This window comes from Camponotus vicinus, unplaced genomic scaffold (assembly GCF_025532165.1).
Source record: "Camponotus vicinus isolate PSW18456_S1 unplaced genomic scaffold, iyCamVici1.0 SCAF_13, whole genome shotgun sequence".
Classification (NCBI taxonomy): domain Eukaryota; kingdom Metazoa; phylum Arthropoda; class Insecta; order Hymenoptera; family Formicidae; genus Camponotus; species Camponotus vicinus.
In genome coordinates this window covers 7010390-7032177 of record NW_028141949.1, presented here as the reverse complement: position 1 = coordinate 7032177, position 21788 = coordinate 7010390, and the positions used below count along the sequence as shown (strand labels likewise).

At 37.5% G+C, this 21788-nt stretch overlaps 4 protein-coding genes across 12 annotated transcripts in view; 2 read left to right on the top strand and 2 right to left on the bottom strand.

The window, feature by feature from the left end:
* Window positions 1-218: 218 nt before the first annotated feature.
* On the bottom strand, window positions 219-4158 carry LOC145964419 (embryonic polarity protein dorsal-like). 2 transcript variants are annotated; one of them, XM_083087145.1, is made up of 7 exons: window positions 3827-4158; window positions 3103-3189; window positions 2823-3022; window positions 2502-2757; window positions 2285-2428; window positions 1941-2131; window positions 219-1816 (listed from the first exon to the last, which is right to left on the bottom strand). In XM_083087145.1, exons 2-7 carry the CDS (start codon window positions 3152-3154, stop codon window positions 224-226), a joined length of 2436 nt encoding a protein of 811 aa, XP_082943271.1. In that variant the 5' UTR covers window positions 3155-3189; window positions 3827-4158; the 3' UTR covers window positions 219-223. The 2 variants fall into 2 exon arrangements, with proteins under 2 accessions (XP_082943271.1, XP_082943272.1); XM_083087146.1 differs by lacking the exon at window positions 3827-4158 and adding an exon at window positions 3335-3671.
* On the top strand, window positions 3823-10953 carry LOC145964425 (uncharacterized). 3 transcript variants are annotated; one of them, XM_083087164.1, is made up of 8 exons: window positions 3823-4130; window positions 6551-7002; window positions 7275-7662; window positions 7747-7938; window positions 9636-9778; window positions 9861-10025; window positions 10103-10264; window positions 10414-10953. In XM_083087164.1, exons 1-7 carry the CDS (start codon window positions 4110-4112, stop codon window positions 10257-10259), a joined length of 1518 nt encoding a protein of 505 aa, XP_082943290.1. In that variant the 5' UTR covers window positions 3823-4109; the 3' UTR covers window positions 10260-10264; window positions 10414-10953. The 3 variants fall into 3 exon arrangements, with proteins under 3 accessions (XP_082943290.1, XP_082943291.1, XP_082943289.1); XM_083087165.1 differs by having other exon boundaries at window positions 3824-4130; window positions 6544-7002; XM_083087163.1 differs by lacking the exon at window positions 3823-4130 and having other exon boundaries at window positions 6548-7002; window positions 10411-10953.
* Window positions 10859-21788, bottom strand: part of LOC145964418 (apoptosis-resistant E3 ubiquitin protein ligase 1) — a 74033-nt gene continuing 63103 nt past the window's right edge. For 4 of the 6 annotated variants that reach the window (XM_083087139.1, XM_083087141.1, XM_083087140.1 and 1 more), the window contains 14 exons: window positions 17311-17467; window positions 16634-16839; window positions 15988-16187; window positions 15358-15595; window positions 14768-14937; window positions 14513-14693; window positions 14222-14433; window positions 13855-14121; window positions 13689-13764; window positions 13313-13602; window positions 13104-13229; window positions 12640-12828; window positions 12304-12566; window positions 10859-12231 (listed from right to left, as the gene is read on the bottom strand). In XM_083087139.1, coding sequence (XP_082943265.1) covers window positions 12129-12231; window positions 12304-12566; window positions 12640-12828; window positions 13104-13229; window positions 13313-13602; window positions 13689-13764; window positions 13855-14121; window positions 14222-14433; window positions 14513-14693; window positions 14768-14937; window positions 15358-15595; window positions 15988-16187; window positions 16634-16839; window positions 17311-17467 — 2678 coding nt within the window. In that variant the 3' untranslated portion in view covers window positions 10859-12128. Of the gene's footprint in view, window positions 12232-12303; window positions 12567-12639; window positions 12829-13103; window positions 13230-13312; window positions 13603-13688; window positions 13765-13854; window positions 14122-14221; window positions 14434-14512; window positions 14694-14767; window positions 14938-15357; window positions 15596-15987; window positions 16188-16633; window positions 16840-17310; window positions 17468-20757; window positions 21109-21788 lie in introns of those variants that run through there. The other 2 variants (XM_083087142.1, XM_083087143.1) reach the window with 2 other exon arrangements.
* LOC145964433 (uncharacterized) lies at window positions 17945-20216 on the top strand. The gene is made up of 3 exons (XM_083087177.1): window positions 17945-18096; window positions 18315-18802; window positions 19608-20216. Exons 1-3 carry the CDS (start codon window positions 17988-17990, stop codon window positions 19956-19958), a joined length of 948 nt encoding a protein of 315 aa, XP_082943303.1. The 5' UTR covers window positions 17945-17987; the 3' UTR covers window positions 19959-20216.

Sequence of the window (21788 nt, the reverse complement as noted above, 5' to 3'; positions counted from 1 at the left end):
TTGATTTAACAATACAAATGTCGGTTCTATCAAAGCTCTAGAAATTTGTTACAACAAGAACCGACAATATAATAAAGGATTGGCTGCAATGTGTGCAGCAGAGATAATACTCTACACATTTCGGTAGACAAACTCGCCAGATTCAAATCACAATATCTTCATACAAATATAAAGTTGTTTTCAAAACTCGGCAGTATAACAAAGATATCATTAAATAAATAGTTTAGGTCTCTTTTCCCTCCATCAATATCTTTCCACCTTCGACTAGACTATAATAGAAAGACAGATCATCAAATTCTGAGGCAGTCGCATGCGGTGCCATAGTAGTGTATAGAGCGTAGTGTTCGGCTTCAGTTAAATCTAAACCATACGGTGGTGTTTCATCGCCGTCTAACTTGAGAGATTTAACGCTCGTAACACTCGTGATACTAGGACGTGGAAGCTGCGATTGCGTATCGTCTTGCACGACGCTCTTTAATGAATACAAGCTATTTAATGAGGAGTCGCTATCTCCGCTTAAATTCGGTATCGAGCATTTATCTTTCTTATTTTTCTTAGCAAACAATTTCGAGAAGAGACCCTGCTTCGCGTGCTTCGGTAAAGTACCGGGTAAAGACGGCAAATTTTTATTCGGTGCCTCGGAAGAGGAATCGTTGAACGTCTGAGCGGATATTGGACGCGGTAAAAGAGGCATCGACGGCATTTTTCGTATTCGCTTCGGGGGCAATGGTGGTAATCTTTCCTCCGCCTCGCTCGTCACATCTCTCTTAGGAGCCGATGTTGGAGACGGCACAGGTATCTCCGCGTCTTGTCTCGGAACAGCCACGTCCTCGTATTTTCTGTCATCGGTGATGTCAAACAACTCAATCGGATTCTTCATGGCCATTTGTAGGCTGGTATAAGTCTGATTGTCGCAAACGTCAACGTCCATCATTTGATTTGTGTTTGTCTCCGTAGAAGTTTGAGCCAATTTGTTATGAGTATCGGCGTAAATTTGATCGAGCTCGGCCACTTGCGACAAGAATTCGTTCAATGATTTATTGCCGCTATCCGTCGTATTTTTATCCGCCGTCTCGTTGCTCTTTTCCTTAAGACATGCTTGTCCCTTTTGCACCCACTTGCCTATTTCAGAGTAATCGAACCAATCGGACCTATTTTTCGAGTTATCTATATTTTGGGACGTGGTTGTCTCATTATCTGGTATGTCGGGTTTCTTACATGGAATCGCTTCGATAATTCCCTCCTTATAATTCACAGTAAGCGTGTCATTATTTACGTTATTATCGCCAAGAATATACAATTTGTTAATTTCTGTTTTGCTCTCCACGTTACTTTCGGGGCTCATTGTCACCTCATTGTTCTCGTAATCTAAAACGGTACTTTTCGTGCCTCGATCTACGTTTTGAGCAGAATTTATTATCGTTTTTAAATCGCCATTGCAAAAGTCGATATGATTTTTCACATTGTACAACTCGTTTAGAGCGCGCAATGCAGAGATTTTATCATGCGGTTTTTTCGCGTCGAGATCGTTATTATTGAATTCATCGATATTACGCGGAAACTTGGGAGTTACATTGGCAAGGAGAGCGGTCTCTGTTGCCAAGATTTTACTAAAGGTATTGTAATCTGCCTTCTTCCTGGCAAATGCTTTTCGTAATGACCAGAAAGCAGGCCTACCTGTACCTAGTGGTAACATCTGAAATGGTAAAGGTTCGCTTGAAACACCGTCCGATGGCCTTCTAAGTTGAATGTAAACTTGCACCGGCTGTTCCACTTGCTGCGTACGATAGCTGGGTGTTCTGAATGCAATTGCCGTCTATAAAAACACATCGTTACATTGCAGATAGATAAGTCGCGTTTTTCAAGTATCGCAACTATTATAATTAATGAATAATTTATAGTTTACAAAGTGACCACAAATAAGGCAATTATTGACTCACTTGTTTATGTACATGTGTTGGTTGAAAATCGCCATATCCTTCCCAGAGTAGCTGCCCGTCTCTTTCCTCGAAAAATCTTACTTGTATGTCTTCCTTCGCGACTTTTTCACATAATAAAATCATATCCATACTACCAGCGACTGACGCGCTACAATGGCTCAGTTTACAAATCACAAGATCTGACATTGCTTCTGAAATTTAATAAATAAAAAATATATAATATATAATAAATAGGTTAATATTTTATTTACTACAATATAATAAATAAAAAATTTTACCCCAAATATGATATAGATGTTTTACATTATATTATTCTATAAAATAACACGCCTAACGTTACATACTTTTATCATAAATAGGATCAGACACGACAGGCGGTAATGGCTTGTTAAATTTTCCCTTTTGTGATCCCTCCAAGAATACTTGAAAACATAATCTCACTGCATTGAGATCTATACTAGTTGGATGCCTCTTATGCTCAAAACCAGCTGCAATAATTAAAATTTTTCATAATCTTTGATCAAGTTATACCTATAGTAAATTAAAAAGTCACACACATACTTCGAAAGGGATCTACCCGTAATTCCTGACGCACTCTAAGAGCTTCTTCGATATCCTTCTTTTTTACACATTGAATGCCCAAGTTTGAAAAAGTAACAACCATATTTCCCGCTGGAACTTCTACTTTACAAACACCTTGCTTGCACACTTCCTTGCCAACAAGATTGTGAGGGTGAGGTCTGTATCCTTTGTTATCCGGCGCATCCTTTGTTACACAAGATACAATCACCATAGCGCGACCATTGTAACCTACAATCTACAAAAATATTATAAGTAGGTAGAAATGACTCGAAGAATTTCTCAACAATTAATGTAACTTACTCTTATACTAGGGAAGGTCTTGTTTTCTGGTGTGCTGTTGATCCCAGGTATGCTGCCAGCCGATCTGCCTTCACACTCATAGCGAAATCGCAGTGCTTTACTGGCTGGCTGTTCTAGAATTTCAACATATGGCTGAACATGATCATTATCCATCGCTATAGTAGCCATGGAACCAGGATCCGTAGTTTGAATGACTTCGACTAAAATTAACAGAGTGTTAAGCGAGCTATATATAACGCTCTGTAATGTGTATATATATATCTCTGAGAGAGATACTTACTAATATCGCTTATATTAATATTTCCATCATTCATACCATTGTATTGTTCCATGACTGTGAGTGTTTAATACATTGAACTTTGTCCATCTGAAACATAATTATATCTTGTTTAGTCACATGGTGTTATATATAATTATACAAATGAATGCCTTACATCTCCAAAATTCTAATTCAACAAACTTGTGCTATTGAACCGAAGTAAGCTACAATAAAAAGTCGCATGATATCTTACACATCAAGAAAGAATCTTTTTTACACCAGCATATTCTCTAAACTCCCAATATATACATTCGATGTTCTGAATAGAAAAGTGTGGTGAGTTGCAAAACGTATCGAGTCAGCATCGGCTGCAGGAACTAGGAGGTCGAGCGTAATTTTCACGCACAGCCTTCGGGCCCTGGAACGACAGCTGTTCGCGGATGCACGTCCAGAAACACTGCACGCAAGTGTCCCGGGGGAAAGTGGAGCGTGAGGAGGGATACAACGCTGATCCAATCATTATTTTGGGAAAGCCTAGGCCCGTACAGGCCACGCATCTATAATTAAACTATCGTAGGACAATGTGACGGGAAAGAGAGGAAGAGCAAGAAGGAAAGATATATATATACATATATACACACACACATAATATACTTGGTGTGTGTGTATTTATATATATATATATATATATACATAATATACCAAGAAAAACAGAGGAAGAGGGAAACGTAGAAACAAGACTTGCCTGCTGCAGGCATCAACCTGCCAAGATGCTCTCGTGGCCAGCGCTGCGTGATTTCGCGCCGCCTCGCGTTGTTCGCGTCAGCGAATCGCGACGGCGACGAAATACGACGAGTGTCCTTTACCCTGCGACGTAGGACCAGAGAGAGAGAGACGGAGGAAGGAAGAAGAACAACGATCTCGCCGAGATCCTCGTCCTGTCCTCGCGGTGGGAGCTTGATACTACTGCGTTTCGTTGTGATCTACGATCTGCTCCGATCGTCGCGATCCTCGTGACGTAAACCGCGATGGTGCACGACGAACGGACGGTAGGTAGCGACTGACTCAGAATGTGATTGACTTGACCGACGTAAGAAGGGCGGGGGGGGGGGGCGGACGGGAAGATCTCGCACACGCGCGCGAGGCTAGCACCGCGTAATACGATTGAATATGCAGTACATATGTGGATTGACATATTGGGTACACTTCTGCGATCGAACTTTCTTCATGCAAATTATATTAAATTGTTGGCGACTGCTTTTCTGGCAGAGATCGCGAAAGTCATTGATGCGAAAAGTCTTGACTGCATTCAAATGGCGCGTGCAAAATTCTGAATGTATATCTCGTCTAAATGTCATCGAGCGCCGCACGTGCCTGTTAGAGCTGTCAAGTGACACAAAGAAGCGGTGGCGTCGTTACAAAGGTGTTTACGAAGACTCGCATGTTTGCTCGATCGAACGATCTCGACGATAAACGGTTAATTATTATATGTATCAATTGCTATAAATATCCATGATGTAAACATCCTAAAATTGGTCGTTCACTATTCTATTTTTGACGTCACGAGTTGACGTTTTTATGACGTAAAATTGACGGTCTAATGTCGAGAGTATCATTGAACAATTACAGCCATTATTCTATTCTTCAGAGGAATCTCGGATCGATTAAACTGCTTTATTTGAAAACGCTAGAAAACATAAATATGGAAAGAAAATAGGTCTCAAGTTTTATCTTTGTTATTATTATTTTATATATTTAAACATAAATAAACTTACTTCTAATATCATATAAAATTTCAACAAATAATGTCTTTCGTTGCCTGCGTTTTATAAAAATATATTTTGCCAATCAACTGTATCATAAAAAGATGTGTATATTTTTGGCACTTTAATTATACTCGATTGATATAGCTAGTATTTTTATTGTGCACTAATTTAATGAACACTTGAGTGGTTAAGCAACATGAGTTGTGCACAGATAAACGCATGTGTTGAAAGAAAAATTGTTAAAGTCTGATCGCGAAAGTCATGTTATATAAAAAAAAATTAATAGATTTTTTTATGAGATCGATGTAACATAATCACATTAATAATAAAGTAATCGTCAGTTCATGACTGAAATATGATTCTGTCAAAATAATGTTACATCAAAACATCAATATAAAGTCATGTAACAAATCAGTCATTTTTTTTTGACGATAAATGACCAAAAATGACCAGTTTGAAAAGTCAAACGTCAAAATGACGTGTGCTTGCTACCTGGGATACTATTTGATGGCGATATCGAAATTCGTTAGGAGCCTTGAACACATTTTAAACAATATTTTTTGGAATAGCAGATTAAACATACACAGAAAAAAAATAAGTGTCAAATCAAAACTTATATACTTAAACTAACGCGTTCATTGTTTCGTATATACGCAACAATTTATAATCTTCTTAGAAGAATTTAATAATTTTAAATTTCAACAATATTATAGTCTTATTTTAATATTGTAATTGTCACCTCAAGAATATATAATTATTTGATTTTACTTTAAGAAAATTATAATCTTTGATTTAAAAATGTTATTTTCTATCTAACATTGTTTTTTTTCCATTCAAGAAAATTAAATCTTAAATCATAAGAATATATTTTTCTCGATTGAACTATATAAAATGGCTTCATTCAAGTAAGCAATTATTCAAGCAATCCTATTTTACTTTAATTAACGCAATATAATCTCATTTCAAGATTTCCATGTTAAAACTAAATATATTTTCAAAACAAGAATGTCCTTTTTTTCCGTGAGCTTATACACAGAAAAAAAATAAGTGTCAAATCAAAACTTATATACTTAAACTAACGCGTTCATTGTTTCGTATATACGCAACAATTTATAATCTTCTTAGAAGAATTTAATAATTTGAAATTTCAACAATATTATAGTCTTATTTTAATATTGTAATTGTCACCTCAAGAATATATAATTATTTGATTTTACTTTAAGAAAATTATAATCTTTGATTTAAAAATGTTATTTTCTATCTAACATTGTTTCTTTTCCATTCAAGAAAATTAAATCTTAAATCATAAGAATATATTTTTCTCGATTGAACTATATAAAATGGCTTCATTCAAGTAAGCAATTATTCAAGCAATTATATTTTTCTTTAATTAACGCGATATAATCTCATTTCAAGATTTCCATGTTAAAACTAAGTATATTTTCAAAACAAGAATGTCCTTTTTTTCTGTGTACGCATTTTTAAGGACGAAAAACCGATTACTATTTGACTATTACTATTTAAAGATTCATTTCGGTTTCTTTATATCCCGACTATAAAGCCTACTCCATCTATAATTCGAGAGACAAATCTAGTTATATACATTTATTCTGTATTATAAGCACAGAATTTCTGAATTTCCGAATTATAGAATCACCCCCGATGGATATCAGTCGTTTGTTCAGGTAGCTTTCAGATTTCAGATCCCCGTCCCCATGACGAGAGCCGCAAACAATCTCGATCGCATTCGAGGATCCGAATTTTATGCGCAAGCTGCAAACGACGATATGTCAGAAACTGCTGTCCAGTCGAAACGGATTTCAGGCCCGCGAGCTGGAGCCGTCACTCGGGTGGAGACCAGGTTGCCCCGATGCGTGCAACGTAGGCTACCGTGCGCCCCGGTGGCCGTAAAATGCCATCCGCGACCAAGCCCGTACCGATGCGCCGCCGATCATCGCGTATCCCGAAGACCTTACAAATTGTCAGTCGGTCTGTCGGTGACTAGCCGGACCGGGACCCCAACGCCGATCCCCAAGAGCTGCTCCGACCGATGCCCGCCCAGCAGTTGCTTCCTGGGCATCGGCACTCCTCGTTGCAAGAAGAGCCTGTCGATGATGGACCTGTCCGCTGTCAAGCCCGACATCGGCGATCTCAAGTGAGGCCGCGAACACGCTGCAAAATATTGCGTGAATTAGCGACGCGAATAATATTGATAGTCTCTGACAGAAGTATATATCATCGATGATGCCATACATTTGATTTTTCTCTAAATATTCATTAATTGTCAAAATTAATAATTCAATATTCGACAGAAATTTTAAATATCTCCAAGATTTTCTTTTGACATCTAATGTTAGGCATAATCAATGGAAATTAATGGATCAACTCTACCAATTATGAGAACTAATCGAGAAGTTTATCGTCCAGGTCAGAGAGCGGTTCCACCGTCAGTCGTCTCGATGAAACCGCCGATAAATCTAGAGATATCTTGGCGAACGGCGGAAGCGGCAGATCCTGGACAGACGCTACGCCGTCCTCGGAATCCGAGCAGGGCGAAGTTGCCGGTTCGGCAGAGGATCTGACGACCCGGGCGGCGAATATTGTGTGCCACATGCTGGTGCTGAACGCTTGGCGACGTAGACGCGTCGAGATCGCACAACTAGAGCAACAGGTGGAGCACTTACACCTCCAGATCGAGTTCCTGCGCCGATTGCTGCTCGCCGAGAACGACCGGGTGGGCAGATTGAACGGCGAGCTGCATCGTGAGAAGTCGCAATTAGAGGAGATGACGCGAGAGCGCGACGCCGTCAAGTTGGTACGATCTACTTTGGTTTAATTTTATTAATTTTATATACATCGTTTATAAATTTTCAACGCAATTTTTTTATTTCGTTTGCAGGAGAAAGACAAGTTGGAGGTTGAATTAAAGCGCGTCGAAGAGATTTCTCAGGAACGATCGGTCACTGTGGGAAATTTGAAAAATGAGCTTTTGACCGCACAAGACCAGTTGAAGGCCCTCGACACGCAAATGGCAAAAGATCGAGAGAAACTCTTAAAATTACGGGAAGACAAAAGGATCCTCCTGGATAAGGTTCCATGTTTTCTTTGGACTGAGAAAATTAATCATGATTAGTATATACGGAATCTTTCCCCAAGGCATCCTTCATTAAATATGCTTTTCTTAAATTACGGATTCTCCGATTAGTTTTGGGCCGTCTTTCTCTTGGCAAAAAATTGTAATTTATTATATTTTTTTCTAATCTGCATAAATTCTGCATAAACCACATGCATTGAGTCACGAGACTCGCGACTTTCGACCTGCGCACGTGAATGCTTATATAGCGTCCGCAATAGCGCGATAGTGATAAAAAATTGATCCATCGTTCGGTGACTCATTGTTATGCTCGTAGGAGACGCGAGATCGCGACCTCTTTTTCCTTCTCCTCCTCCTCCTCCTCGGGGGTGAACTCTCCCGTGCGAAATCCCTTCGCGTTCCACGAACTAGTGTGACTCATCCCTTCCTTCTCTCTCACCCTTTCCACTCTTTCGTGGAAGTTAGACGTCTCCAACAACTGTGATGTAAAGTAACATTGGCTTGCTCCGCAAATATAGGGAACGACAGCGAAATGTCATCGGATTTATATCCAATGGATTCTTGATATAACGAAACTTGCCATAAATCCCTTTAAATATGACGAGTTGCGGTTTTATAGAAATAATATTATTAGACATTAAAATTCTAATAGAAATAATAAAAATTCTTATAGAATTTTTATTATTTCTATTAGAATTTTAATGTTTAATAATATTATTATTAAAATTCTTATAGAAATAATATTATTAAACATTAAAATTCTAATATTCTAATCATTAAAAATTTATTTTCTAATTTATACTAGATTTAAAAAAATCTTTTTAAATCGCAAAAATATTTTGTAACATATTGTTTATAATTAAAAGTCATATGCGCAACGAAGCACTTTTGCGGAACACTATTTAAGCTTTTTCAAAATTATCTTTATTGCGACGAGTGCAAGATTATTGTTTGTTAAACACTTCGTGCGAGATCGATATAATATGCTACTATTGAGTTTAACCTATGACACTTGTCATTACGTGCAGCCTCGGTGACATCCATTCTTTAAAGATCGCAGAATTCATCTGCGAGATAGCGTCAGGTCAACGTACGACAAGAGAAATATAGCTTATGGGTGAATCACACCTTTCGCGTTTCGTCGGTGACTCAATATCACGTAATACTCCTTCCGTACCAGGAAAAAGGATCAATACTACTTGCCCTATTAACTTTTATTCAATGTAGAATAAGCGAATCGCGAAAAGTTTCAATACGAACACGTATTGAATTCCGGAATTAGACGTATGAATCGTACATTTATACGTATGTTACATTGATGAGTCCTACTATCAATCTTATATGGCAATCTTACATGTGAATGAATGATTACACGGTCGCAGATCCAGCGATTCTGCAAGTCCAACTAAAAAAGAATTACCCCAGCAAACACCAAATAACAGTTATATAATTGTTAGTTGTAATTTCCCACTCAACAATATAACTGTTACATGTTATGTAACTGTTACATAACATGTAAATTATATTGTTGAGTGGGAAATTACAACTAACAATTATATAAATGTTACTTGGTGTTTGCTGGGACATTATATAAATATCTTTAATAATAAAAAATATATATTGTTTCGTAAAAGGTATAAATCATTATATTTAATTCTTTGTAATGTGATTTATGATGAGAAAATTTACTTTAGGTATCGGCTAGCGAGGCACTAGCAACGGATCGTCGCATCAGAGCCGAAAAAGCGGAATCCACTGCCGAGGAGTTGCAGCTACGATTAGCGGCTCAGGTGGCTCACGCCGAGTCTACGCAGGAGCAGTTGCAGCGCATTTCCAAGTATGATAGGGATTCTAATTGTAATCCGAAACACCTGCGTACTTAGGAGACTTATCATCGTTAATTTGAACTGTATAATTAGGGAATTGCAAGTTACGGACGTGGAGAAGCAGAGATTAGAGAAACGTCTGCGAGCCAGCGAGGGTAACGCGAGGGCTCTGAGTTTACGTGCCGTTTCCCTGGAGAGTCAGCTGGTCGATCGAGAAGCTGAACTTCGTCGCGTCGAGTCGGAATACAATTCGCAGATGTGAGACTTATTTTTGAAAAAAAAAATCCTAATTAATCGAGTTACAATGGGTACTTTTGTACTGTCGCATCCGCCAGGACGGAATTGAGAGAGCTGCGAGAGCGACTAGTGCGTCAGTCTCAAGAGGGTGGTTGGAGCAGCCGAATGTTGCAGATTGCTGGGAGCATCATGCGCGCGTCAATCATACGGACTTTCGCCTTTCTGTCCAGTGCTGCTCTGCCATTGCCGCCATAGAATAGGTATCTTATCATACTAGTACCTGAAAAGATCCAACAACCAGAAATGATGTGAAAATTTCTGCTTCGTTATTTTATATCATTTGACGTAGACACGTTATTAACAGAGAGCCGAAGAAACATTACTAATTTCTTGTATGTAAAATAAGCAGAAGGGGCTTAAGCGTGATTGCGACTTTCTGAGAGCCGGTTTTACTCGGAGGAAAAGGTGTACCGGTCAGTTGATGTAAATGTATCTTTGGCCGTGAAAAGGAGGATGATTTACGATTGAAAATGACAATTCGAAGAATGACAAGGACAGGCACTCGTGGGACGGCAAAGAAATTGATTAGCTTCTGCTTTCTTACATTTAAAATTTAACATTGCAATCTTTTTTTTTCGAATCAATATTTAACTCTTGAGTAATAGAGATTTTATATACATATGTACGCTTGACACACCGTGGATGAAACAAGCAATTTTATCGCGTTACGCGGCATTTCGATTTATAGATCAAGTTTTTTTCCTTTTTGTATGTAAATTGTGTAAGCGAGAAAATAATGTGTATACTAAATGGAACTTTTAGCAGGATTTGTCTAATAAACATGAGATATTACATACCTTTTTAATATATATATTTTTAGATTCCTTCGTGTAACATGATAAACTGATAAAAATAAATTACCGTCAGAGTATTATCTGATGGCAGATTACTACTGCGAGGCGTAGTATGATTTACGATCGTTGGCCGTTCGTGCACTTTTTTTTACAACGAATGCCCGCTATGGCGAGATTACTACGTTTCAATAATCCCTCTCTACTTAATATAATAGTTATATGTTATTGCGCCTTAAATCAATACGTATACATTAGAATGCGATGCTCGCAGTACGATTACAGTATTTCATTATGGCTAGGTAATTACTTTATTTTTACCGCGAATATTTTGCGTTGATAAGAAATAATGCGTAGTGTCTCGGAATACAATCGCATTTAGTACAGGACGTATACGCTAATTAGCTTACGTTATCCGCCATCTTTGACATTGGAAGTACCGTATAATTGCTGTGCTGTAATTATATAAGTGGGATAGAACGAAAGAAATAAAAAACTGCTAGGCACAAAGCTTCAATGTATTAGTATCGTTTTTTAAATCGTCTTAAAATCACATATTGTGCGCCAGTCGACGAGAATGTGTTGACAAAAAAAACAGAAATACTGATCAATGGAACATATTATACATTGCTACAATGATCCCTTCATGAAATGCGTTGATCTCTCCTTACGTGTAATGCTTATCTGCGAAGAAAGGAAAAGGTTATCTATGTATATTTTGATTTGTTCTATCGTATGTCATTATACAGCGACGTTAACTACATCGTCATACGAGGGACGCATTAATGTATTAATGTAATTCCCTTTACGTTCACATAACGCAAAACCTATCGTTATACGTTCGACTACGCTACGTCTCGATATAATAATATTGAGCAACTTTGATGTTGAGGTAACATTGCTCTTGCTCTGGATATCTTCCATTTTATAAAAATGTCGCCACGGCTCAGTAGAAATTGCATTCTCCACACTTGTCGGAAGATTAGATTTTTCCTGATAGTCTTCGGCGTAAAATAGAAGAAAGATAATTCTAAAAAGAGTTTTCCCTAACCGTCTACGTATACAAAACGTGCAATAAAATTATCCTCTCTTCTCGACCTCGCCGACGGCAAGGAAGTTACTATGGGGATAAACTCATGTGATAGGATTTATTTTTCGCGAAAGACGATGCGCGGTTTTTTATCATTGGAGGAAAAATGGGTACATAATTGTTGGTTTAATTAATACAGTGCCGTTATAATTAGACTCGACTAAAAATTTAGCAGATCCCTGATTAGATCATGCCGAAACCTTCGGTACCCTCACTGATGGCCAACAGCAACGCTCGTTCAAAGTGATCGTAGCATTCGTAGTCAGGTAAGCAAAGTTGGTTAAAACTGAAAGAATGATATTAATTAATGAATGTTAGAATGTTTATATCCTCACGATATTCTCGAAATAAAATGTACCAGGTATGTGCCGTAGGTAAGTTAGCGAACGTTGGCGCAGCTGTGATCTGAAAGCGCGGACTCAATTGTTGAAATCCACCGGGTGGCAATTGCGAGCAGCCTGTGGTGAATTGGAGCAACCGCGCCATTTCTTCCTGCGTAAAATTGCTCACCGCTGTCCAGAACCAGTCGAGCACTCGGAGAAATTCCGGAGAACTTCCGTTAGCTATGTGATGCGCGCGCAAATCCGCTACGCTATATTCACCGGTTCCACATAACAGCAACTGTGAAAGAAGGTGGAGAGTCAGCATCTTTGAAAGCTAAATTGTCTCTAGCAGAGAGAGATATTTTACGTACCTCCAATTCATTTTCATCGAATATTCCCAAGAGGTTATCGGGAATCAATTCGTTAAGACCGCGCAAGAAATGATCGACTTCGTTGCGAATGGAACTGGCAAGCCGGTGCTGAGCGAGCGCGTCCAGATAACGAAGCTTCGTGTCATTGGTCACTCGAATTTTGCTACCACCAGGAATCAATTCCGCCACCTGTGCGAAATGTAGGAATATTAATCATAATTACCGCAATTATGCATTAAATTATATTAACCTTTTTTTGTGTGTTGTCCGAATATTTAAATCCAAATTTCTTTTTTTTATAAATATTGTTTGCATTTACATATTATTTTAAAATTATTATTAAATTATTATTTTAAAAATATATTTGTTTTGTTTTTCATTTCAAGTAATAAATAAAAGCAATGTTACAATGAGTTTTTTCGAATGAGAGTCTTCCGTTACTTTCACGAGATGAAAACGTTTACCTTCAACAATTGGCCATCCTTATCGTATTCCTCTTCAACAAAGTATAATTCCATTTCCTCAACATCATTCTCGAGAATGTACTTCACTTTACTTAAATACAAATCAGGGTCGTCTTGTTCAAAGTACTAGCGTCCATAACAAGAAATATATATAATTGTTAATTTATATTTTCAAAGTTTTTTTGTAGAGAGCTCTCTCGACACTTTACCTTATAATGTACTCTAAGTCCTATAATCTGCGCCAGGAATGATCTAGTGAATCGCGCTCGTACTAATTGACGATAGGAGCCGCCGAGCGCCGACTCGTAAAGACACTTGCCTACGATACGTCCAGCGAATTCGTAGTGCTTCAATTTAAGATGAGGCGGCCGTTTTGGATTTGGATGCACCAATGCCTGCTGCGATTCTCCAAACGACGCGAACAAACCGTTTCCCGAATCGAAGAGAGCGGCGCATATCAATTCGAACCATTCGCGTCGCACGCCACCCCAATCAACGCCTGGCGTATGAGATAACGATTCTTATGTAATTATCTTGTCAAATCGATCTTTATAAAAATTACTAAAATGCAAACATCAAACCCACCTTGCTCGCCTTGGAAAGTAATTTCAAAATTTCGGCACCAATCGCTCACGGAAAATCCTTTAGTGGCCTTCATGGACTTTTAAGAAAGAAAATATTGTCAATATACATTTTTATGCGCGATGTTCTCGTGAAAAGAGAGTTTTCAGAGAGTTATATTTATATTTACCGATTCTAAAAGCTTATCACGCTGCACTTTCATCGACAGTTTTTCGTGATAATGCTTCTGATGATGCTTGCGGACCTCGTGATAGAAAAAGTCTTGTTTATCGGCGAACGTCTCACTGCCACCGATATTTTTCAAAAGAAACAACGTAAATGTGGCCGCTATTATATCACGGTACAGAGATATTAATTCAACGGGTGGTTGGCATCCGTCGTCTATCGAAAAAGGGTAATAACCCTCGTGCTGATTAGTAGAACTTTCAAAGTGGAACTATAAATTAAAAAAATAAGAAATTATATAAACCCATGACAGATTAAATTAAATTAAAGACGCGTATGCGCGTAATTATTTTTAATAACATATTACATACCTTAGTCGAAGGACACAGTCTAAATGTTACGAGTCTTATGGGAATGAATTTTAATAAATACTCCTTAATCGTAAGTTGTTTAGGCGAAATAAAACAGAAGACTTTCCTTGGTTTGGAAAACCTCTCCCCTTGCATGCCTAGCAACTTTGCGACATAACAAATATCGGGATCCTTAGACGCTACATTATTATGCACCATTCTCGCGACAGAATCTAATAATGAGAAGAAAAGATATACATGAGCGTTATACACATGTAGTAGGAAAATGTAAGAGACGTATCTTTTACGTACTTTCGAGTACAATGATATCAAAGTCTCCATTGTGCAACTGCAATCCCGCTAAACTGACAGTCGCGTGATAACATCCGCCTTTCGGAAAGCTTACTTTCAAACGAATTCTTTGATTTGGAGAATCGTAGTCGAGTTGAATACTGTAGTCTACCATCGATCCTTCATCTCCTATACTACCGATCTACGATGCAGATATAGACGATTAAACAATGATTATTAAAATTTTGTACTCTTGCAATGTATTTTCAGATTTACCTTAGTAATATTAACATTATAGCCTTCAATAGGTTGATCCCTGGGCCCAAATACGCACAGATTATCATATTCATCGCGTGGTTCTATTGTCATCGAATGCGCTATTCCGGCTGTACAAACGACTGTAGAACTTTGTCGTACAAAGACTGTCTTATTTGGATCCGGAGGGCCTATGTTAAATCACGATATATTTTCTATAAATTCTTTCATCAAAAAATTTCAAGTTGACTTTTATTTAATAGAAATATCAAAAGATAATCATATATTATTTATGCAAGTTTTTCACGTGGAATCTTAAATATCTTATAAAACAGCAACTCTCTATTAGTATAAAGATTATTAAATAAAAAATAAAGTTTCGCTTAAATTTTTAAATTTAATTTCTGAAAAAGGATCCTTCATTACATAATTCAAAAACCATCGATCCCACAACATTTTATATCTATGTTTACATTTATCTTTGTTTACATTTGATACTAAACTGATCGTATACGTAGGTATTCTCGTAGCATTGTTCAATTTTATTTTACGATGTATCAGACGTATTAGATTCGTATCGACTTTATTTTACATGCATCAAGCATACGTACCAGGAAGGAAATTCTTAAGAAACGGACTGCCATGCACATGACACGATCCGATAAGTACAGCTATTCGATATTGTCCCGCATGGCGGACAGTAAACTTGACTACTGCAGTATTCGCAGCTAAGGGGTCGGTGCCTCCCAGTTCTATTAACGTAGCCACCCTACGCGTGTCTTCCGTTACCTCTACGATCAAGTTATCCTTATCACATATCGGATATGGCTGACCGTTGCGTTGATAAAACTGTAAACAAATATTTTTACGCGTGTAATCCATATATAAAATATTTGACAAATTAAAACGTCTCATTTTTAACTTTTAATCGCATGGTCTGCCTCAGATTTTTAATAGTTTTCAAATATAAATGTTATATTACGTTGTAAATATCTTCAAATATAATTGCTGATTTAACTATTTATCATTTGAAATTTCGTAACATTGCATACTTAATGTAAAAATAGTTATTTGTTTTAATAATTTTTTTTTAATGTGCTCCGTTTTATGCGGATTATTTTTTCGAATGTAATGATAAAGCATACCTTTGCAGGTCTCTTAGAGAAAGTCCGTTTATTTTAGCGGATAAGAAACAAGTAAACAGGAATGTAAATATCTGTGGCGGCGGTCGCTTTACTCACTTTTACAGTAAAAGTCATCGTTTCGCCGACCAGCTGAGGCTCTTCCCACTCGAAATGAACGCGGCAATTACTCGGTAATAAATATTTTCCTGTGACGTACTGCAGAAGAGAATGTTTCGCTTCGGGTGCCAGAGCGGGCTGCGTCATAGCAGCCAGGGTAACCAGCCCTGCCACTGACACGGAAACTACCAGCATACCGCCTGGCGAGTTAAGTTATTTGTTAGCTTTGCACGTTTAATCAATGATCTCCCTTTTCAAACGCGTGTGAAACGTTCAAAGAAGAGAATTAACAAAAAAATAATAAAAAATGTGAGAGAAAGAGACTGAATATAAAGAGAAAAATCAAACCTATTTTAATATATTTTTTTTAATCGATGCTGCTTTAAATTGCATTGAATGACATCAGTAATAATAATTGTATTTTAGTAAGTATTTAATGAATTTTTAATTTTTTATTACTATTAATTTTTCATTAATAAAATTTTTATTGTGTTTTATTGCGCAAAGATAAAAATCATTTCCGTTAAAATTGCCGTTCTCAAACTGTAACTATTGCGGCGAATTCACGAGGCAATGAATTCTCGTTCCGGAGGAAGGATTTCGTTTTACCGAAATAGAGAGAAAATGGTGCTACATAAACTCGTACCCCATGTCCAAGCATCCTGATGTTGGCTGTTTTTCACAACGGCACTCCACAGATCCGCTTTTAGAGTTTCTAAATCTTCCTTTGAAGTAGGCAATGTCTGCCTGGCCTGGATCCACCGCGGTAGATCCTTGCCAAGGGCTGCCCGTGCCGCATTGTCCTCCACCCAGTACACATCCTCCAGGGACATCACCTCCATCTGCATCAACCTGATAAAGTACATCTTCAAAGTATATGCTCGAAATATACCTGATAAAGCATACCTTTGCGAGCCTCTTAGAGAAAGCCCGTTTATTTTAACGGATAAGTGACAGCTAACTAGGAAAAAAAGATTTTATATGGAAGGAAAAGATTTACAAAGCTTCAATGTAACGATATAATTAACAGAAATATTAAGAAATTATTTTTCAAAGCTAGCGAATACAAATTTATCATGAGAATGATTAATTATTATATTATTTAGATTTTTCTGCAATGTAATAAAATATTAATTTGTACATATAAATTATATCTACTAATATTTGTATTATTGGGCTTAAGAGTCTAAGTAATAAATTTGTTAACTAATTAAACTTATTCGTTAATTTTAAAGAATAGCTTATCAACAATTCTGTGAACTGTACATAATTATCAAGATTGATATTCATCCGTCCTTTTAACCTTGTGCTAATTTCTCTTACTTTTGATAATAATTGTGTAGGCCATGATCCGTCAACCATTGACGTAGCACCAATCTCTGCTGCAGCAGACGCGCAGCGCGCTGCAGACGTTCTTCATCCTGAGCCGGAAGCTCGGGAAGCGCGTCGACCTCACCGCAACTTGCGAGGGTCGAGATGCCTGTCAAAAAAAAGGAAAATAATTTACATTTTTTGGCGCAAATACATGCGATTTATTTATATAATTAATTTATACAATTAATTTGAGACGAAAAAAACGAGATGATAATTCAAACATCAGAAACGAGAAAATTTCTGAATGCATATATATGCTCTTTTAGACAATAAAAAGAGACAAAAATATATTTTTATTATAAAACACATTGTATACATATATAATTTTCATCACATTTTCCTTGTGTGAGATATAAAATAAATATTCATTAAAAATTATGATCCATTGCTTCTTCATTCTTTCTCTGAGATGAGGTGAATTTTTTACGGCGTCCTGTTAAATAATAACGCATTGTTAATTAATGACGCTTCTGTAATCAGTGCGAAATGACATCCTAGATATTTGTGTACCGATAGCTCGGTATCATTGACAGAGGGAAGTGGCTGAGATAATTTGCATTACTTCACTTCTTTCGCATCCGTTTCCCGAACGCTGTCAGTCACAAAACCGATCAGAACCGGACAGAATGTGCCGCGGGTATCTCGAGATGTGCCGGTACATCTTGCTTCTCGTTTTTGCCTCCGTATTCACAGACATCGCAGTCGCGTCATGTGTCAACAGCAAGTACGAAAATGGTGAGAGGCCACATGACATTTGATGAGAACTATTTCACACAAAATTTCTCTCTCTCTTTTATTTTATAATTTAACTATATATATCATTTATGCTAAAACTTTTATTTCAATTTCATTTTTTATGAACTGCATAAAATATAAAATAAAATGTAAAGTGACAAAATTGTCGCGGTTAACCGATCTCGTTTTGTTGTTATTAAACTATTTAATTATCCTAGGCTCACACGAGAGTGTGATGTGCTCCAATCTGACCAACTTAAATACCGCCATAAATCACGGCGGACCGCTCGTAGACGACATGATGATTTTTCAATCGCGGATAGAAAATATCCCCGATCGGTCGTTCCTGAGACACAGTAAGAGCTTAGTATCTTTGAACATGCACGAATGCGGTATCAGAGAAATTTCCGGCTACGCTTTCGACGGTCTGACGCGCATGAAGAAGCTCGGTCTGTCGTACAATAACATCACGTCGGTGAAGGACCAGTGGTTCGTCGGTTTAATATCTCTGGAGCAGCTGGATCTCTCGCACAATCACATCGTGTCGATCGAGTCCACGGTCTTCGAGAAATTGCGAGGCCTCAAAAGGCTCGATGTCAGTGGGAACCGTTTGACGTGCTTGGAACCGGCCCAACTCGCGCCCATGGCAGGCATCGAGAAGTTCCGCTTTTCCGGAAATCCCTTCACCTTCCGGTGCCGTGGCACGGTGAGCATTTTTTTCATTAGAAAAAAAAACATTACTCGACCACGTATATCAGCATTATAGCAGAACGACTGTGCGATGATATATTTTAATTATAATAATTATAATTTATTTTAAACTATAATTTATTAAACTGTACTTATTAAAATATAATTTGTTTTAAAACTCGAGAATATTTGCGCAATATAATGTTGGAGGAGAAACGAACGGAGAGATATTTCAATTTATCTATTGCTGCTCACGTACAAATATCTAACCGGATGCTGACATTTCGTTCCGACGCTCGCGTTATCAAGGTTTCGTTGCAACAAAGGATATCGGTCGTGATTTCGAAACTAATCTCGCCCATGTTCCTCCTATGGATTCATTGATTGCCCGGATTTATTACATAATATAAAGCCTCAGTTCCAGCTGAATCGCTGAGATATTGCACGCTTTTCCACGTGGAAACGCATCGGACCATAAAAAAGTTTAAATAGAATGTCCGCTGGCAAATGATTTATCCAACTATGTTGACTTTTTTCATCTGAAACTGACCTCATTTAAACGGGCGTTGTCTGTCTCTTGACTAGTCTGATTCTTAATTGCGTTTTTTTAATCTCATTCAATTGTTTAGTTATAATTATCTTGTGATAATATTCGCGTGTAACTTTTTATTGGCCACGAATCTATTCATTAAATATTGTTTCCATTATCAAACTATTTTTTGGTAATTATAAATTTATGTTGGAGGATTCTTGCTCACTTTGTTATGCATACTAAAGTAACTTGTTTCTCGCGTTTCCTAATAAATAAATAAATGTTACAGCTGACGCTGTGGTTACACGACCTGGGCATAAATTATAAAACCGAGCAACGCGGGTTGGAAAACTGGTTGGACAGTATATTGTGGCTCTGCGCCGCAGATGATGGCAAGGTGGCTGATTCCGAAGTCCTGATGAAGGAATGCGTTATCTTGAACCTGTTCAATCAACTTCGCACTAGTCTAACCACGGCCGAGTCCTTTCCCTTATCTATTCCGCAGGATTGTATATACGCGAGAAACGAGCTCACGACGTGCATCGCTACAGATCGCAAACGTGGCAGGGAAGTTATCACCAACGGACACGTCGTGAGAAAGCTGTTACGGCAGTTGATGGAATCGAAATCAACCGTATAAGTCAGTATAAGTAGTTATAAATTTAAAAATAAACAAAATGTTGATAAAAAATATTTTACGTTAATTCTTTAGAAGCTAAAATTTTTAATAAACAGTTTTATGTCAGTTTTTCGTATCATTAACAAGATGTTTTGCTAGACAAAAATATCTTATAGATTATTAATTTTCTTGAGATCGCATAATTCTGTATATTGATCTATTCTGCTTTATATAAAAAAATACTTAAGACAAAATATATTTCTTCTTTTTTATTCTAGATATATTAATTTTGTAACAAATATTAATTAATTTATACATTATTAAATATATATATATATTATATATATTATATATATTATGTATAATATATATATATATATATATATATATATATATATATATATATATATACTATACGTTATTAAATACATAATTTTAAAATATTAATTAAAAATATTAATTAAATAAAAAATATTAATTAATTTATACATTATCCAAGTAAATATTTTTCCAAGGAAAATATGTGCGTTGATTTCAAACTGTCTTTCGTAAAAACTAGCCATTAAAAAACTTCATAAATGTTTATTCTCCGAGAGAGTTAATTAGTAGAAAGCGAACATAAAGAAGTGAATTTCTATAGATCCAAAAGGATATTTCCGGGATGGGAGGATTAATTCGCCGCAGCGCACACGCGCAGATATGAGATATTTATAGCGCGCATACGTCAGTGCAAATTACGCGATGTGATATGAAATGATTTAGGCCCGGTGGCCTCTCGAGATTCGCATCAGACATTCGTCCTCGCAGAGCAGTTACTCACCGGAGGATGCGCTCCCGCTGGGCCGCAACGACATGCCGATGGATGATATCTCGCCGGCGAGGAAATCTTTGTTTTCGCGTTGTCCATTTCGGCGACCCGGATTTTTGTCTGGCATAATTCCTCTCGCTTTCTCTATCTATCGGGGCTCTCTTTCGTCCTGCCTCGACGTCGCACCTTAACGGCACCTACGGCGCGTTTCGCTCACCGTTGTCGCTCCGACGTTGTCGGTTCCCGCATCTCTTCGAAAGATTACGTTAATCGTTCATTCGGGACACACTTTGCTTCATGTAGGTACTTGGAGGTGCGCCAAACGCGGATGTGCAGCGATAAGGTCGCAGCGTCTCTGACTAGACTCGATCTTATAATACGTTACGACACTGAAGAACGAGTGCGATTATGGCGACAAAATGGCAGTCAGATTGTTCCAACGATCGGTTTCCCCGAGAATTGTGCTGGGATTATAAACATTATGCGACTCATCGTTGATCAATCCTCGAATATACACGTGTACAAGTTGAATTTGATTGTACAAGAAAAAATCTTTTTGAATTATCTTTGTAAATTATGCTCTTTAAAATTCTGCGTAAAATTAATGGCATCTCCAAGCGTCGCAAATATCTTAATTATAAATTAACATTTATCTTGTTCCTGCCAACTGCGTAAAATTTTAACGCATGGTTCACGACACGCGAAAAAGAAAAAATACAAACTCGGCACGTATTCGAGAATCAGACCGTGAACAAGCATCATTAATTACTTCAATTATGTACGCGCCCCGTCCTTGTACGACATGTAAAGTACTAAAATTTTATCGCGAGGACATGCACGAAGATGTAGCGTGCATTTTTGCGAAACAAAATAAAAGAGAGAGATCGGAGAGCTTAATCTATGTCGGTGAAGACAAAAGGCGTTTATGCTTTTGCCGAGAATTAATTCAACGATGGAAAACATTAATCACCCTTTCGCGCCGAACAATGGCCGCTCTCTGGTATGCTCGCGAACGAAAGAATAGACGAGGCAGAGCACAATTA

Coding starts and splice junctions, on each gene's coding strand:
- LOC145964425 (XM_083087164.1), top strand. CDS start 4,110: ATGGTGCACGACGAACGGACG. Junction 7,663..7,746: donor AGCGCGACGCCGTCAAGTTG/GTACGATCTACT, acceptor TTTCGTTTGCAG/GAGAAAGACAAGTTGGAGGT. Junction 10,026..10,102: donor TCGGAATACAATTCGCAGAT/GTGAGACTTATT, acceptor CGCATCCGCCAG/GACGGAATTGAGAGAGCTGC.
- LOC145964419 (XM_083087145.1), bottom strand. CDS start 3,154: ATGGAACAATACAATGGTATGAATGATGGAAATATTAATATAAGCGAT. Junction 3,023..3,102: donor TATTAATATAAGCGATATTA/GTAAGTATCTCT, acceptor TGTTAATTTTAG/TCGAAGTCATTCAAACTACG. Junction 1,817..1,940: donor CAACACATGTACATAAACAA/GTGAGTCAATAA, acceptor GTGTTTTTATAG/ACGGCAATTGCATTCAGAAC.
- LOC145964433 (XM_083087177.1), top strand. CDS start 17,988: ATGTGCCGCGGGTATCTCGAGATGTGCCGGTACATCTTGCTTCTCGTT. Junction 18,097..18,314: donor CAACAGCAAGTACGAAAATG/GTGAGAGGCCAC, acceptor TAATTATCCTAG/GCTCACACGAGAGTGTGATG. Junction 18,803..19,607: donor CCTTCCGGTGCCGTGGCACG/GTGAGCATTTTT, acceptor TAAATGTTACAG/CTGACGCTGTGGTTACACGA.